Source organism: Protopterus annectens, chromosome 5.part0 (assembly GCF_019279795.1).
Source record: "Protopterus annectens isolate FY-2018-M chromosome 5.part0, PAN1.0, whole genome shotgun sequence".
NCBI lineage: Eukaryota > Metazoa > Chordata > Ceratodontiformes > Protopteridae > Protopterus > Protopterus annectens.
In genome coordinates, this window is record NC_056735.1 from 683,073,183 (window position 1) to 683,091,242 (window position 18,060).

The window sequence follows — 18,060 nt, forward strand, 5'->3', positions numbered from 1 at the left end:
GCTTCGATATTGTCAGCCTTTGACAACGTAAAGTAGACCCTATTTTTATCAACCAGTGGAGATGTTGTGGAGCATAATTTACAAAGCAATGGAAGAATTTATTTGTGAGAAAAAGAACACAAGAGTTAAGAAGGATTAGTTGTTTCTTCCCATAGAACAATGTGGTTTAGGATTACATGATCTGAAGGAATACTTTAGAGCTATGCAGTTGAAGCTTATTCGTATAACTCAAGGAAATTGTTGTAAATCAATGTGGAAAGACATGATGATGAAACAGGGAAGAGGAGGTTCAAGAGATAAAAAGAGAGAGTAGGATTTTGGATAGAAGCCCTTAAGGGGAATAACAAGGACCATACAGACTGTTATAGGGCAGCAAAAAATATTATAAGCAAAACCTACATATGAAAGGAGAAAGGAGATTTTACTAATAGAGATGTCTGCAAGTAGGGGTCCAGAAAATAGGAAAAAGGAACTGTAATTTATTGAAGGAAAAATAGCAAAGGAACTGAGGTAGGAGCAAATATCTATGGAGGGAAAGGAAACAGACTGGGATAAGGCCAAGCAGATGTTTAGACCGCAGGTTAGAGACTGCCCTCCCTACCAGGGGCTGGTAATGAAGTACATGCAAAGATAAAGGGAAAGTGAGTGCTAAGTGAAAGACCAGCTCTGGTTTAGTTTTTAGTTGCGTCTAGAAAAGAAGCTGTTGTTAAAGGAATAATTAGTAGCCATATAAAATATTGCATGAAACTACAAAAATCAATCAGAAGTAAAAAAACATTGGGAAGACAGACTGGAAAGGAAGTTTACAACGGAAAACTGAGAAAGGCATCTGCATGGCTCCAGAGGATGCAATAAAATCCAGAAGTTGAGGACTTGTGCAGGACTTATACAGGAATGTTTATAACCCAGACAGCAACAGCTGGAGGTGTGATGTGAAAGACAGAGGCACCTGGGAGCATATATTTTGGACTGTGATGAGTTGGGAGACATTAAAAATTTCCTACATAGTACTTTGCCAGAAATGCTTGGAGCGCAAAGTACTGCAACTAAGAAATGATTCTTTTGAGCTGGGATATAACATCTTAATTGTTTAGACATAATAAGGCCTTGCCAAGTTTAATGCTACTGGCTGCCAAAAAGCAATTAATAGAAAACAGACACCAAAATCTAAACTAACTAAAAATAAAGTATTGAATATTAGAAAGGAGATAAAAGTACTGAATATTAGAAAGGAGATAAAATAATTGGAGACTGAATCTTTAGAAAAGGGAAGGAGCAAAATACATAGAAATAACTGACATTTGTGGGAACAATACATGCAGAAAAATGTTCAGAAGGAGGAATGAAATTTAAGGGAAGATAGGATTCAAACAATAAATGCATTGTTAGAGTCAATGATAATTGATAAAAAAAAATTAGAAGTTATGTACCTACCATAACGTTCCATGTTAGTTGTCTTCTCTCGCCTTCTTTCTTGCTGGATGGGTTGGGAGCCGATCCTCAGCTCCGACTCGGCACTTGCTTTAGCTCGAGAACTCCTTTTACCAGCTCGAGGCAACCCTATATCCCATGATGCAAGGCGGAACTACCTCAGATCTCGTTTGGCAGCTAACTGACCCTGCTAAAGACTATCCTAACATAATTAGGAACCATGGTTCCTAAAAGAAGTCCTCATAACAATGCTCCAGAGGAAGCAATCTAATAGGAACTCTCCAAGATCTGTCCAGGCCAGGGGGAAGGAGGGAGGAACGCAAGAAAGAAGGCGAGAGACAACTAACATGGAACGTTATGGTAGGTACATAACTTCTAAATGTTAAGTTGTCAATCTCGCCTTCATTCTTGCTGGATGGGACCGTCCCTAGCACCTGTATCCCGGGTGGCTCAATGGAACAGACTCTTGAGAACTGTGGAACCAAAACTGGCCCTATCTCTGGAGGCCAAATCCAACTTGTAATGAGACACAAAGGTAGGAGGCGTGGCCCAAGTAGCTGCTGCACAAATAGTGTCAATGGGAAGTCTATCCTGAAAGGCTACCGAAGTGGATAGACTCCTGGTCGAATGTGCTTTTGGCTTAGAAGATAGTTGTTTGCCCCTTAGAGAGTACACATAGGAAATGGTGGAAGTCAACCATCTAGATAAGGTCACTTTAGAAACTGGAAGACCTAACCTGTTTTCTGCATAGGAGACAAACAATTGGTCTGATTTTCTAATTTGTTTAGTCCTATGCAAGTAGTACCTGAGCTGACGATGAACATCCAAAAAATGCAGCTTCTGTTCAGCTCTGTCAGAATAGTTAGGAAAGAACACTGGTAGATCAATAGATTGGTTAATATTGGTTTGAGATACAACCTTGGGAAGAAAGGAAGGGTTAGTTCTAAGCGAAACCCTATCCTTATGAAAAACCAGATAAGGAGAACGAATACACAAGGCATGAATCTCAGAAACTCTTCTTGCAGAAGTAACAGCCAGCAAAAATATAGTTTTCCACGTCAATAACTTTAAAGAACACGTAGCAGACAGTTCGAAAGGAGGTAGAATTAGGGATGCCAACATTAAGTTTAGATCCCATTGCGGAGGAGGATGTTTCACAGGCGGTTTTAGGAGAAAAACTCCTCTTAAAAAGGCCTTGCATAACCTATGAGACATGATGTTATTGTCATGCAAGCCAACATGATACTTGGAAATAGCAGCCAGTTGTACTTTGACTGTAGATGACGAAGATCCTGAATGAAAAACCTCCGCCAGGAAATCCAAAACAGAATGTACAGGAGCGGTAAAAGGATCAATATTTCTGGCGTTTGCCCAAATAAAAACGCCGCCACTTGCTAGCATAAATAGTTCTAGTGGACGACTTTAAAGAAGACACTAAAATGTCTCTGACTGAGTCAGAAATCATTGGTAGCCTGGCTAGGGAAGGAAGTGGAGCAACCAAGCAGTGAGGTTGAGAGAATGAATGGCCCGGTGCTGCTGACCCGACTGGTGGATCAAAAGATCTGGAACTGGGTCCAGATGCCAGGGCTGCACCAGAAGATGATGATGTAGAGACGGAAACCAAATTTGTCGAGGCCAATATGGAGCAATGAGGATCAATTTGGTTCTCAAACGGTGGCTTTCTGAATGACTTGTGGAATCAATGGAAAGGGAGGAAAAGCATAAAGAAGTCCCGAGGCCAATCCTGGGTTAGAGAGTCTCTCAAGGGTTGGCCTGGAAGGGAAAAAGTGTGAAGTAATCTGGGCACTTGCTGTTTTGAGGGGTAGCGAAAAGATCGCAACAAGGGTGCCCCACTTCAGAAAAATCTGATCCACTACAGATTGATTGAGAGACCACTCGTGAGGCATCAGAATAGATCTGCTTAGCCTGTCCGCCAATAGGTTGGACCTGCCGGGGATGTGCGTTGCTATCAGAAACCGTTGAGAAGAGATCGCCCATTGCCAAAGTCTGAGAGCTTCTCGACATAAGGGATAGGACCTGTTTCCGCCCTGTTTGTTGATGTACCAGACCACGGACATGTTGTCCGTCTGTACTGCAATAGTCCCCGTGGGAAGAAAGTCGTCGAGGGCTTGCAGCGTCAAAAGCACTGCCCGCATCTCCAGGACATTTATTTGCAGGTGGTATTCTATGGGTTGCCACGTCCGTGGACCATCCTGCCCTGATAATGCCCCCACCCGATCAGGGAGGCATCCGTGGTGACTGTGGCAACTGGAGGAGGGGAACAAAGGGTCGGCCCTGATGAAGAAGAGGGGAAGATATCCACCATCGTAGATGAGCCCTGCGACTGTGTTACCAAGATTTCATGTCTCATGGGCAGATGGTGGTGCGACCACTGCGTGAATAACATCCACTGCAGGAGGCATGTGGAAGCGAGCCAGTGGAAGAAGAACAATGGCCGCAGCCATTAGGCCTAGAACTTTCAAGACAAACCTGGCTTTGATCTTGTTGCTTAGTAACAGAAGCTGAACAAATTTCTGGATGTCCAGAATCCTTTGATCTGTTAGCCTGGCTAACATTTTGTGATATTTAACTCTGCGCCTATAAAGGTGATAGATTGGCAAGGCAGCAGAGAGGATTTTTCTAAATTTACCGAAATTCCTAGTCTCTTGCAAAGCTGTAGGGTGTAGTCTCTGGACCGAAGAAGCTGATGCTTGGAGGTGGCGGAGAGGAGCCAGTCGTCCAAATAAGGAAACACCTGGAATCCTCGACGACTCAGGTGAGCTGTGACCACTGCCATGCATTTGGTGAACACTCTGGGGCTGAAGTGAGGCCAAAGGGCAGTGCTCTGAATTGGTAATGACTGGCTCCCAGCGGCGGAGAAACCTTCTGGGCGTCTGTGAATCTTTATGTGATAGTACGCATCTTGAAGGTCTATAGAGCACATCCAGTTGTCCTTGCCCAGAAAGGGCAGAATGGATTGCAGCGTGACCATCCGGAATCTTGCCTTTTTGACAGACCTGTTTAGTCTGCTTAGGTCTAGAATTGGTCTCCAATCTCCCGTCCTTTTGGGGACCAAAAAGAATCTTGAGTAGAAGCCGGATCCTACTTGGTCTGCCGGCACTGTCTGGATGGCTCTTTTTTCCAGGAGTTTTGAAACTTCCTGTCTTGCCAAATCCCCTTTGACCGGGTGAGATGTCTGGAAGGGATTGTAGAGGTATGGGAAACCTTTCGAAGGGAATTTTGTAACCCTCGGATATGATCGACTGTACCCACTTCTCTTGGGATAGGGATTGCCAGGCTACTGGGTACAGCGAAATTCTTCCCCCGACTGCCTCCAAGGGTGGACAGTCGGGCAACACCTCAGGGATGCTGAAAGGGCTTCTCAGGAAGAGACTCCCTGTTGCCCTGGTTCTGAGGACCCCCCCTGCCTCTAGGGCGGCGTCTATTATTGTTACCCCCTCTGCCTCTGGGGGTAAACTGACCACGTGTGTCCGATGTAGCTCCTTGGGCTTTACGGAACCACATCTTCCCCCCTTTCTGACCCTTGGGGTATGGTCTAGAAGGAGTGGAAAACTGGACTCCAACGGCAGAAAGAGTTTTACCGTCCTGCTCACATCTGGTCAAAGTATCCTTCACCTGAGGCCCGAACAAAGCCGAACCGTCAAAGGGGGTGTTGGTGAAGGACGCCTTAAAGGGTCCAAAATTACACAGCCGCATCCAGGCTTGGCGTGTAAGAGCAACCCCTGTGCCTGCGGCCCTGCTCGCTCCATCGGCTGCATAAGATATGAGCCGCATAGAGGAGTTAGATATGGAATTCAGGATAGCAAGCTGTGAGGCAATCTTTTCCTGAGCCCCAGCAGCAGAAGGATCCTGGACAACTTCTCCCAGTTCCTTGAGAATATCTCGTTGAAGCCTGGTGAAGTGACAAAGGTAATTCAGCGAGCATAGCAAAGGTCGCTGAAGAAAACATCCGCTTTCCATACCTGTCCATGGTCCTAGAATCCTTATTAGGAGGATGGACAGGCACTGAAGGATCCGCCAGTTCCTTCTTAGTGGCGCCCGCCACCACCATAGCATCCACAGAGACACCTTTGGACAGGAACTGTTTATCCGAAGGGGCCGTGATGAACTTGGATGGTCTCCTGGGGACAGGTTCCACAGAATCTGGAGCCACGCCTTCCGAGACACTACCTGCATGAGTGGGTCGAAGGCGGAGACACCCAGGAGGTGGAGGTCGGGATCCAAAGCCTCCAGGTATACCGACTCATCCTCGGAGGGGTCAATGGAGGGCCAATTCCCCCTCTGTTTGAGGAGCTCAAGGATGTCTGAAAAGGAGACATCCTCAGAGGGGACCGTGGGGAACCCTCCGACTCATCTAAGTCGGTATCAGATGTAGTAGACTCAGGGAGTCTGTGTGTTTCCTCTTACCGTCCTCTTCCGAGGGGGTTCCCCTGCAGGATCAGGAGAAACCTCGGAAGAGGAGGAAATTCCCAGTGGGGAAACCTGGGGCGATGGATCCCTGGGCCTGAGAGCAAGAGGCTGGCAAGAGGCATCTGCAGGCACTGATGAGGGAGGAGCTAGAGGATAGACCGTTGACCAGGCTCAGAGGCCAGGACACTCCTCATCACCTCAAAGGCTCCTCTCCCGGAGACGGAACACACCGCTCGAAGAAAGCAGGAATGGTCGGCTCAAGGAGAGAGAAGGCTCGAGGCCGATGTCGGCGCCGAGCTTACCAAAGCGAAGCCCGAGAGGGAGGCGGGGTCGGACAAGGGTCCGATGCCACTAGCCCCTCGAGCCGACAGTGGAAACCGGCGACGGATCCCTCCAAGGAAGGTCTCAAGGAGGAGATCGGAGCCAAGGCAGCGGAGCCGAAGGATGTATCGGCTCCGCATCGAAACAGTCGCTGTCCCAAAGCTCCGGCTCCGAACTCTGGTGTGGAGTCGGAGGAGGAATCTCAAGAATGGGCTATAGCGAAGTCTGTTGAGACGGGCTATGGAGCATTTGGGCCAGTGCCTGAGACTTCAACAGCCTGCTTACCACCCTCTCCAAATCGTGGTCAGACAGCCTGGAAGATCTCGAAGACCGGCTCCGATGGCTCCGCTCCGACAAAAGAGGAGACCCGGGCAGTGAATACTTAGTATAGAAGGGACCGGGATCTCTTACGGTCGGCCATCGGGCGAAGTCCCTTGAACCCCAGATGGAGCCGAGGATATCTCGGCTCCGATGCTGGATAAAGTGTCGGCTCCAGCCGGAGCCGACAAGGCCACAGTAGTCAGGGTATCGGGCTGGTCGGCACCGAACCCACTACTCTAACAGAAGAAGTATCGACTCCAGCGGGCCGATATCGGCTCGATGGGCGGAGCCACCGGAGGAGGCTTGGACACTGTAGCCTGAACCTCCGGTGGCTTAAGAGGTTTCCTGCCCTGACTTAGGAGGAGAACCTTCAGGTTTAAGTAAACCTCGGAGGATTAATTTGTTCCTCCTTTCCTGCAGGACTCTCTGGCTAAAAGCATGGCACAATGCACAGGAGTCCTGCAGGTGCAAAGGCCCCAGGCAATAAACACAAGAAGTGTGACCGTCTGTCAGAGACATTTTCTGACAGCACTGGTCACACTTCTTGAAGCCTGAGACCTTGCCTTCTTTTGACATCCTAGAAGGGAAACACAAACAGTCCCCACAAACACACCAATTAATCCCTTACACAGACACACAGGAAGGGAATAACTTGGGGAACTAGGCCTGACTAAAAATTTTAAACAGAAAACTATTTATAAAAGTTTAAAAGGAAGGGAATAGGGTGGGCTGTAACTAAGTACAGGCTAAACTAACACTAAGGGAAAAATAAACCCCTAACTAAACTTTTCTTCTTTTACAAGAAAAAACTTACCTCAGCTGGCAAAGGAGACCTCTTTCGCTAAGCGGCAAACGAGATCTGGGGTAGTTCCGCCTTGCATCATGGGATATAGGGTTGCCTCGAGCTGGTAAAAGGAGTTCTTAAGCTAAAGCAAGTGCCGAGTCGGAGCCGAGGATCGGCTCCGAACCCATCCAGCAAGAATGAAGGCGAGATTGACAACTTAACATCATACATATAACATTAAGTAACTGTTTAAATTGTTGATTTTCATTTCTATAACTCTCTGTACCAATGTCAATGCTCAATGTTTAAAGTTAATAAAGGAGTTAAAATATATATACTAGTAAAAGATTATTTTTTTTGCACCTAGCTCAGTGTTTAATAAATATTTACCAGTGATTTGAAGGGAATCAGTAACTGCAAGATCTTCTAGATGTAACTTTGAAGGCTGCAGAGACCAATCTGTGGTAGTAACATCTCCTGGAAGTTCAGTGATACTAAGGAATGAAAGCAAAAGAACAGAGGTTGAGTCCCTAAGTTTTTACAGAAACTAGACTGTTATGACCTATATTATTACTACGATGGAATGCAGAGCTAATGTAATACCTTTTACTGTATCAACATAGGCTTTATAGCTACTTGAACTTTCGGATGAACAGTAGTCCTTCATCAGGAGGTATTGTTTAACCATTTACAGATTAATATAATGAAAAGCATCTTAAAACATATGACCATTGCCAATTATACAAAACAACACTGAAAAGATTCTTATTAATAATGTGGAGATGTATAACAGAGGAACAAGTACAGTGAGGTGTCATAATGTTGCAAAACTATTAAAAATAGGGGCAAAGAGAAATAAAATTATGTTGACTGGCTGGATTTCTTAGGCTCTTTTTTACTGCTCGACAGTCATTAACAAGAAATTGGAATATTTGAGTACAGTTTTTAAAGTTTCCAGCAGCAAGTGTTCCTCTCCTTAAACAAGCAATATGCTAGCAATCCCCTCCCCACTGATAATATATAGTCTCAACATTGCCATCTTAACAGTTGCTGAGAAAAGTAATCTAGCAGTGCTAGTAAATCACTGTTTTATCTAATATCAAAATGCACTCGGTCAACACTGCTGCAGACAAGAAGAAATCAGTGTACTATTCAAAAATTAAACTTTTATTCACACAGCAGCAATCAGTTACGCCCTTTCATCTAAAAAAACAAGACTTCATCAGAACTGCTGCATATCACTTATAACTCCATTTTTTACTAAATCACATCAATTAACCAATTAACATAATTATACTCTGGAACAAGCTACCCATCTATGTCAAGCAAAGTTCATCATTAGCACTCCAAGAAAAATCTTGATGAGTGGATGGGAAATAGGAAATGCACCCTGGGGATCACTTCTGTGTCTCTGCTGGACAGTGGCACAGGAAAATAACTTTCTTGGGTGGCATAAGCTATGGAACCTTGCTGGCTAGGCTTACGTAGGCCCTTGGGCCGATAGCCTAGTACCTACCTATGAATTGCCTAGTACCTACCTATGAACAATTCAATTAGTAATTTAAGGATTTTTGTCTCAAAAATAAAACATAAATAAACTTTAGTTTATAATACAAATAAAAAATAAAATTACTTAAACATTACACAATTAATAAACATTTCAGAGAATATATAATATAATGCAATCTAGTTAAACTCTACAGCTTTCAATTTTACCAAAATACACAAACAAGAAAGTCTAAAAAATACTTGAAATATTTAATGTGTATAAACATTATTTTATCTAATGTACTATTTCAGATAGAGATGACAATGACCATTTACATTACACCCACCAATTTAAAAAGTTGAGTAAAAGACAGGTTTCTTAATCTTTCAGTTGATCTTAATCAGAACTTTCATTTATAGGTTCTTGGTTGGGTACAGATATGTCTGTATCAAGCATACTCAATATAACTGCAAACATCCCTTTCAAGGAAGACAGTTTGCTGGTAAACTTTTGAAATGTCAAGACTCATAATGCTGAGTCCAAGAATGTGGAGAATGTATGACCAAGAATGTGGACTTACAAATGGACAGCACAGTGGTGAAGTGGTTGTGTTTGTCGCCTCACAGCAAGAGGTTCTCCGGTTCAAATCTCGGCTGGGGTACGTTCTGTGCAGAGTCTGCATGTCCTCCCTGCATTCATGTGGGTTTCCTCTGGGTGCTCTGCTTTCCTCCAACATTACAAAGACATGCGTCTGCAACATTTCTCCCTGGGCCTGTGCTGAAAAAATTGGCTTTGTTCCAAGTTGAACTTTTTTGGTAAACAAATGTTAAATACATAAATAAATACTAAATCCAAGATTGTCATTTTTTCAGACTACACCCCCTGCACCTCCTGATGTGGGGAGCTGTGCCCACCACATCCCCCTACTTTAATATTGTCACTCCGAGGTCGCACTACAGTGGGGAAAAGGGAATTTTCCCTTACAGCACAGTAGTACGAATGGAAAAACAAGCATACTTGTGCGAAAGTGCTGCTTCAGTGAACAGCACTTTTGTGCAAGTATGCTCACCAAATTGGGATTCGGTGAAAGATGCAGTCGAGCATCTGTACGGATCCTATATATAGATATATATATATATATATATATATATATATATATATAGATATATACACATACACACACACACATACATCTATATATATATATATATATATATATATATATATATATATATATATATATATATATATATATATATATATATGTATATATACATACAATCCACCAGATGGCAGCATTAGACTGTGTTGTGTAGGTTTACATGCTATATTTAACCACTGAATTTATTTATTTTTTGTGAAAATTGTGAAGACTTATACTTATTATGTGAAATATGCATTTTTAATGTTTAAATATTTGTGACTGGCTACTGACCCGCTTTTTAAACTATTTAAAGTGTTCTTTATTGATTTCCCGTTACCCATTGAGAAGCTCCACCTTTAGGAGTGAAGTCGGGTTTCTTCATTTTGTTGTTGGTGGTACTTTAATAATTCCATTATTATTTCTTCTTGAATTGGTGCAGTGAACATTTTTTTCAGTGTGTGTGTGTACAACTTATTTGTTTAAATTGTTTACTTGCTGTATTGATCAACAACTGAGCAATTTTATATCCAGCCCAGGTTTATAATATACAACAATCTACAAGTAAACAAAAAACATAATTGGCAAATCCAAACAAGAACATTTAAGAGTCATTCTGATTACAGCATAATAATGGCTATAGAAAGAAAGAAAGCAATAGGTGGAGAGGTCTAGAGTGACAGGGCAGAGCCAAGTATAAGAGGTAAAGAACCATGTACATATGTACAGGATTTGTTATAAGGACTAAAATGGAGAAACAAATGTTAAAGGCAAGAGCTATGTATATGCATACATGTTTTAGACAACAGGCATTACTAGAAAAGCTCTCCCAGACTCTGTCACAACTTGCCAAGAGGGAAAGGTTAGTCTGTTTTTGCTTTCTTGTATTTTGTGTTACTTTACTGCATTCTTCTATTTTGTATATGGTGATTCGTGTTCTTTACATTTCATTTTACTTGTATTCTGCTTTCAATTGCATTATTTTGCATATTTAAACTAGGAAAGAGACCACAGCTGTGTTTCTTTTGAGTCACACAGAGATTAAAACAGGTCAATTAAAGGAGAACTGCACCCAAAAATTGAAAAAAAATAGATTTTTAGCAAATCTTGCACTTTTCTGCTGTGCGAATGCCTCTATATCAAAGTAAATGGTTACTGTTATTTTCTAATTTGTTATACCCCAAAATCATCTGAAGGAGGCTGCCATGGCTAGTATGATTCTGTTTTACAGTCAATGCCTTCGCCTTCCTGATGCTATGTTAGAGGGACAGAAAGAAATCCTTATGATGAAGGGGTCATTTACTGTGATTTTTCTCTCGCATATGTTTACCAAAGTGCTGTGACTGCCTACTTTTCACTGTCAGCCTCAATCAGCATTTTTAATTACTCTGCTTTTTCATTAGTGGCCATAGCCCTCAACCTTCCATCTCTGAAATGAGGAACACTAGCCCTCATAATGTGGAACAGGCAAAATGTGGAATACATACTAACAACTTACAAACAACTTCAGCCTGGAAGGTCATACAATGATTAAAATATGCTGGTTTTACTCATACAAAAGATCTTTTAATGAATTAATATGATTCTTTTCTATTTACCATGGATATCAGTTAAAAAATTCCTAATAATGAATGTGTGACAGAGCCTTCCAACGTGGAACTTTGAGGAACATTAACATTTTAAGACCTCAAATGTGGTACGTTCCTCATAATGAGGTACACTTGAGAGTTATGTTAGTGGCCATCTCTGTTGCAGCATTTTAAGGAATATTTGAATGACAGGATTAAAAATGTAGTTGCGTTAATTGTAGCTCTCAAAGTAACAACTGTAGTTCAGTGTTCATGTTTCAGAAATCTGACCCCTGTGACTAACAGGTGTTACTTGGGCTGAGATGGTTTGTATTGCATTCAAAGTTTTAAATACTTTAGCTATTATTAATGTCTTTGATAATCTTCTTTCCCTAACTCCAAATGAAACATGCATTTTTACAGAAATTATGCAGTAGAAAAAATGCAAAATCAAATACTGACAGAAAGTGATGAGTTTTATTACAGGGAATGACATTTGCATCAAAAACTAAGCTTGAAAGCCCGGTCTTTGTTCAGACTCCAGGTAGTACTATTTATCTAAGGTGTGATGCTGGCAATCTGTAACTTATAAGACACATTTAAATGTCATTGTTTAAGAGACATTGTTTTATTAATGGCTCTGTAGTTGGGATAAGCAATCTAACCTAATTATTCTGCCAGACTGCCACTATTGTGATGTAACAGATGAGCCAAATGCAGAAAAGCAAACATAATTATTAAATGATGTTTTCTTCTGTATGTGAAGTGTTTAGTGTTTGATTACAGGGGAAGTAAAATCACCTTTGGGAAAAAAAAGTACAGTTTTGTACCTACCATAAATGTAGATGTTCGAGGATCCACATTGCTGCAGTCCTAACCATTGGGTAGTCCGCTGTCCCAGTCGGCCCGAATACCAAAGTATATGGCTGACGTCGGTCAAGGCGCATTAGTCTGGCGTCAGGACGTCAGGGTACTAATGCGCATGACCGACGTCATATCCTCAGTCTTTTCTTGCCCCAGATGTCAGAAGACCCTAAAAAGACAAGGCCAAAACCAAAAACACCAAACACTCCTGCACCAAAAATATGTACAATATATACAAAATTACAAGAGTATAACCTCACCCACACAACCACCCCTAAACACAGAGGGGAAGGAGGGAGGGTAAATTGGACTGCAGCAATGTGGATCCTCGAACATCTACATTTATGGTAGGTACAAAACTGTACTATGTTCTTCATTCCACATTGCTGCAGTCCTAACCATTGGGTAGAATCCCAAAGCAGAGGTAAGGGAGGCTGGCAAATCATAAGGAAGCAGGAGCTGTCAACATGCCTTGCAAAATAGCTGTGGCAAAACCAGCCCTAGATTTAGAGTAGAGAGGAAGGTGGTAATGCTTAGAGAAAGTATGCACTGAACTCCAAGTAGCTGCCTCCAAAATATCCTTAGTTGCCACCCCTTAGAAATGCTGTTGAAGTGGCAGTAGCCCTAGTGGAATGAGGCCTAATCCCAGCTGGAATCTCCTTGCCATGATGGGAATAACAAAATGCAATGCAAAACCCAATCCACTTAGAAATAGTTTGTTTTGACACAGGCTTGCCCTGAGAACTCAAAGCAAAAGAAACAAACAACTGCTGAGACTGCCTAAAATCCTTGGTCCTGCTTAAATAATAACGCAACTGCCTGTGTACATCTAAAGTGTGCAAAATCTTTTCCCCTTTATTTTGGGGATCTGCATAGAAAGTAGGCAAATGAATAGTTTGGTTTAAAGCCACACTAGAAACCACCTTAGGCATAAAAGAAGGATTAGTACGTAATGATACCCTATCCTTATGGAAAATCAAAAAAGGCTCTACCGCCATAAGGGCCTGCAATTCAGAAACCCTTCTTGCAGAAGTAATGGCCAACAAAAAAGCAGTCTTCCATGACAAGTATTTCAATTCAGCAGTAGCCGCAGGCACAAAAGGTTGTAGAGTAAGTTTCTCCAACACAAAATTGAGATCCCAAGCAGGAGTAGGAGCTCTACGTGGGGGTCTTATATTCTTTGCCCCTCTAAGAAATTGCTTGAACAAAGGATGCGAAAACAATGGTGGGTCACAATCATAGTGAGCTGAAATTGCTGCAGCATGAATCTTAATGGAAGAGAAAGACAAACCTTTGTCCAATAACTCAGTAAGATATTGAAGAGCCACACTCAAATTAGGCTCAGAAATCTCCAAATTCTTTGCTGCACTCCAAAATAAAAATCTCTTCAATTTTCTGCGTACACTTTCCTTGTACTAGGTCTTCTGGCTTCCATAATCACATTTAAAACTTGTTGAGGAAGTTGAGACCTGCTGTGTTTCAAAACAGAATATGCCAGGCTGTTAGATGAAGAGAGTGAAGCTTGACATTGAGCAGGTGACCGTCCCTCTGAGACAACAGGTGTGGAATCAAAGGTAAAGGCCATGGAGGCTTCCTTACCAAACTCCTCAGTAATGGGTACCAGTGTTGCGAGGCCAATCTGGAGCTATTAAAATCATCCTTGGCATGTCTTGTCTGACCTTTAGGAGCACCTTTGGGAGAAGAGGCAGAGGTGGAAAGGCATACACATGAAGATTTTTCCAACTGAAAGAAAGAGCATCCACTTTCCAAGCTGTGTGATGAAACCTCTTTGTGCAAAACTTTGGCAGCTGGTGGTTTAGTGGAGAAGCGAACAGATCTATGTCTGGAGTTCCCCATGACACTGTCAATTTCGAAATACATGAAGATCCAGTTTCCACTCGTGGGGATCCATGATTTGTCTGCTTAACACATCTGCTAAGGAGTTCTGTGCTCCCGGCAGAAACCTTGCCTGGAGAATTAGTAGCAAGGTGAGCGCAGTCTCCCATAAAATCATTGCTTGCCAGCATAACGGGTAAGAATGTGTTCCCGCTTGTTTGTTGATGTACCACATGACAGTTGTGTTGTCTGTTAGAATCAACACCTGCCCTGGAAGAAGTAACTCCTTGAAAGCCATTAATGCAAACTGGACTGCTAACATCTCCTTCATGTTGATATGTAGATGCTGTAGTCTGGCAGGCCACTTGTCTTGTATCCACTTTCCATTTAGATGAGCTCCCCAAGCAATGTCTGAGGCATCTGTCGTTAGAATCTGACTCGCCTCTGGCCGGGTCACAGAGAGTCCCTTGTTTAGGTGACATTCCTGAGCCCACCACAAAAATTCCTGTTGAATGCAAGGTATTATTTGAATGACAGTGTCCAAATCCTGGCAGTGCTGTGTCCATACATTTTGAGATACCATTGCAGCTTCCTCATATGCAGTTTGGCATTGGGAAGCACCAGAATACAAGATGCCATGAACCCTAAGGCTTGAAGGACTGTCCTTGCAGTCAGCCCGGACTGAAGAGATAGTTGATGGAAGTAAATGGAAAGATTCTTTTGTTTGTCCGGGTTAAGAAGGCCATCTGGGCTGCTGTATTCAGTCTCACACCCAGAAAGCACATGTCTTGAGAGGGTACTAGACTGGACTTTATTTCGTTCACAGAATACCCTAGGCATCTTAGCACTGCTATCACATATTCCAAATGCTGTAAAGGTCTTCCTTTTCTTGAGCCAGAATCAGGCAGTCGTCCAAGTAAGGATAGATTTGAATTCCTTTTAGCCTGAAGTAAGCTATCACTGGAGCCAGAACCTTTGTGAATACTCTGGGCAGTAGATAAGCCAAAGGGCAATGCAGAGAACTGATAATGGGAATTTCCAGCTCGAAACGCAGATACTTCCTGCAACTTAGTCTGATAGGCACATGAAGGTAAGCCTCCTTGAGATCTAAAGTTACCATCCAGTGATCTTTGCCCAGCAGAGGTAAAAGCTGTTGTAACGTCAACATTTTGAACTTGGGAATGTCCAGATAAGTGTTGAGGATAGATAAATCCAAAATTGGTCTCCATGTGTTCCCCTTCTTTGGTACTAGGAACAGGCGAGAATAAAATCCTAGGCCCCTTTCTGGCACAGGAACTGGCTGAATGGCCCCTATTTGGAGTAACAGAGAAATTTGCTTGTGAGCCTCTTTTCTTTGTAGAGGAGGAATGTCTGGCATGCCTTTGAAAGGAGGCAAGGTATGGAAATAAAACCTGTAACCGTGGTGAATGATATCCAAAACCCATCTGTCTTGGGTAATTAAATCCCAATTTTCTTTGAAAAGAGCCAACCTTCCTCCCAAAGGTGCTGCCAGACGAGAACGTACTGGCAGCTGAAAAGTCAGGTCATTGGGTCTGTTTACGAAAGGACTGACCCCTGCCCTCACCAGAAGTCTGAGCAGGTGAACTCCCTGTTCTAGGCCTAAAAGAACCTTGAGCTCTGCCCCTACCACGCCTAGACCTACCCCTAGACTGGGAATCATAAGCAGGATATGTCCATCCCTTAGTAGGCCAATTTCTACTAAACTGGAGGCTGCACCTGCAAAAATCTTTAACAGTTTGCATAGACTTAGCCTTGTCCTCCATTTTCTTTAAAACTGCTTCCACAGGCGAACCAAACAACACGTCAGACTGTAAAGGAGCATCCAAAATCCTTGTCTTAACATGCTCAGCTAAATTCTGATCCCTCAACCAGGCGTGCCTACGAAGAACAGAACCAGTGGCAGCCACCCTCGAGGAGGCCTGCACAGCATCAAAACCACATTGCAAGGAATGCTTACCCACCTGTTCAGACACATGAACTAAATCCTGCAACTCTTTACACTCAATACCTTCCGCCAGAGCATCCACCTTAGACTTCAATTGTGAAAGGAGATAATTTTGATATTTTAACATGTGAAACTGGCAATTCAACGCCCTCATGGCTAAAGTGGAAGAAGTATACACTTTCTTTCCCCATCTATCCAAAGCCCTTGCCTCTTTATCAGGAGGAACAGGATTTTTAACAACAGAAGCCTTAACACCTTTAGGCCCCTGAGAGACAGTTTCGGGTCTGCCCTAGGACTCTTAAAAGATACTTATGAGCTTCAGGCACCCTATAGTACCTATCCGGTTTAACTGGGGCAGGAGGCAAAGAATCAGGGTTCAGGAAGCCTCTGCAAAAACATCTTCCACCACATTCAGAACAGGAGGTATAGCTAAAGGCCTATGCTGGGGTAAAACAAGAATTCCCTAAGCCTCTTCCTGGAATCAGAGAAATCTTGACCTTCCCATTTAAAATGCTCCCTCATGGAATGCAGAGTCTCTGAAAATGAAAAATCCTCAGGAGGAGAAGCTGAAGGAGTAGAATCATCCACATCAGAATCAGAATAAGGAGGATACTCCTGCAAGTCTTCAGCCGAAGACTCAGAAGCCTCGAACACTGCTCAAAACTCTCAAACTCAGGTTCCACCCTAGGCCTCTTATCAGGAGGGCATAGAACCTCTAATCATAGTAATCAAATCCTCTGCCATTTTAAGCATATGTTTCTTAGGCAAAGATCCTGAAGAGCTAGGAGAAACCCCACTGAAGTTAAACCTGGCCTGCCTCTCAAAGAAGCCTTGGAAACAGAAGGGAGGCTCTAACCACCTTAGGAAGAGAGGGAAGAACAGCCACCTGAGAAGCCCCTTCAGCCTGGCCTACCTCCTGAGAGGACACATCCTGTAACAGTAAAGTCTCTCCCTGAGACTCCAAAGAAACTCCTGGCAGAACCTCCGGCTCCACTGAGCCTTCTAAAGAACCGGCGTCCGGGACTGTCGGTTCTTCCACTCTAGGCTTTGCTGCTTTGTCCTTGCGCTTTTTGGAAGCGGGCGTCGGAGCATCCGACGGCATTTTATAATTACAACGCTTCCCAAAAACTAACCTGGCACAGTCTAACCTTCTCTTAATAGTGCGTTTGTTAAATCTAGCACAAGAGCGGCATCCAACAACGTCGTGCTCAGGCCCTAAACAAGGTATACACAAGGTATGGTAATCCCTATGAGGTATCTGTTTCCCACAAGAAATACAGTTATTCACTTTTTCTGACATCCGGTTAAATACTGAGGCAAGAAAAAACCAAAATATTCCCCAACGGGGTACTTAGCCAACTTTGATTCGGTCTGAAACTCCGACTTCAGAAAATTTCAGAACGCCAACCTGCACTCGCAAAACTGCTTCTGCATCGGACCATGCGGCAAAAAAGACTGAGGATATGACGTCGGTCATGCACATTAGTACCCTGACGTCCTGACGTCAGACTAATGCGCCTTGACCGACGTCAGCCATATACTTTGGTATTCGGGCCGACTGGGACAGCGGACTACCCAATGGTTAGGACTGCAGCAATGTGGAATGAAGAACATCTGACTTTTAGGTGGAATTCTCCTTTAAGGTTAATTATCTGCAAACTGTGTGTGGAGCTAGGAACTAAACGTTCTCTTTAAGGGATAAAATAAAGCATTCCAAGGCTACGCTAGAAAAGCTCACCCAGACTCTGCCTCAACTTGATGTGTGAGAAAGCTAAGTTTGTTTTTGCTTTCTTTTATTTTATGTATTGCATTCTTCTGTTTTGTACATTGTGATTCAGTTTCTTTTCGCTGTGTTTTACTTGTATTCTGCTTTTAATTGCATATTTAAACTAGGAAAGAGACCACAGC

At 43.1% G+C, this 18,060-nt stretch overlaps 1 protein-coding gene across 1 annotated transcript in view; it reads right to left on the reverse strand.

Annotated features, from left to right (window-relative positions):
• The window catches only part of OFD1 (OFD1 centriole and centriolar satellite protein), a 1,865,993-nt gene that overhangs the window by 632,749 nt on the left and 1,215,184 nt on the right, over nt 1–18,060 (reverse strand). The window contains exon 20 of the mRNA XM_044072530.1: nt 7,679–7,782. Coding sequence (XP_043928465.1) covers nt 7,679–7,782 — 104 coding nt within the window. The remainder of the gene's footprint in view (nt 1–7,678; nt 7,783–18,060) is intronic.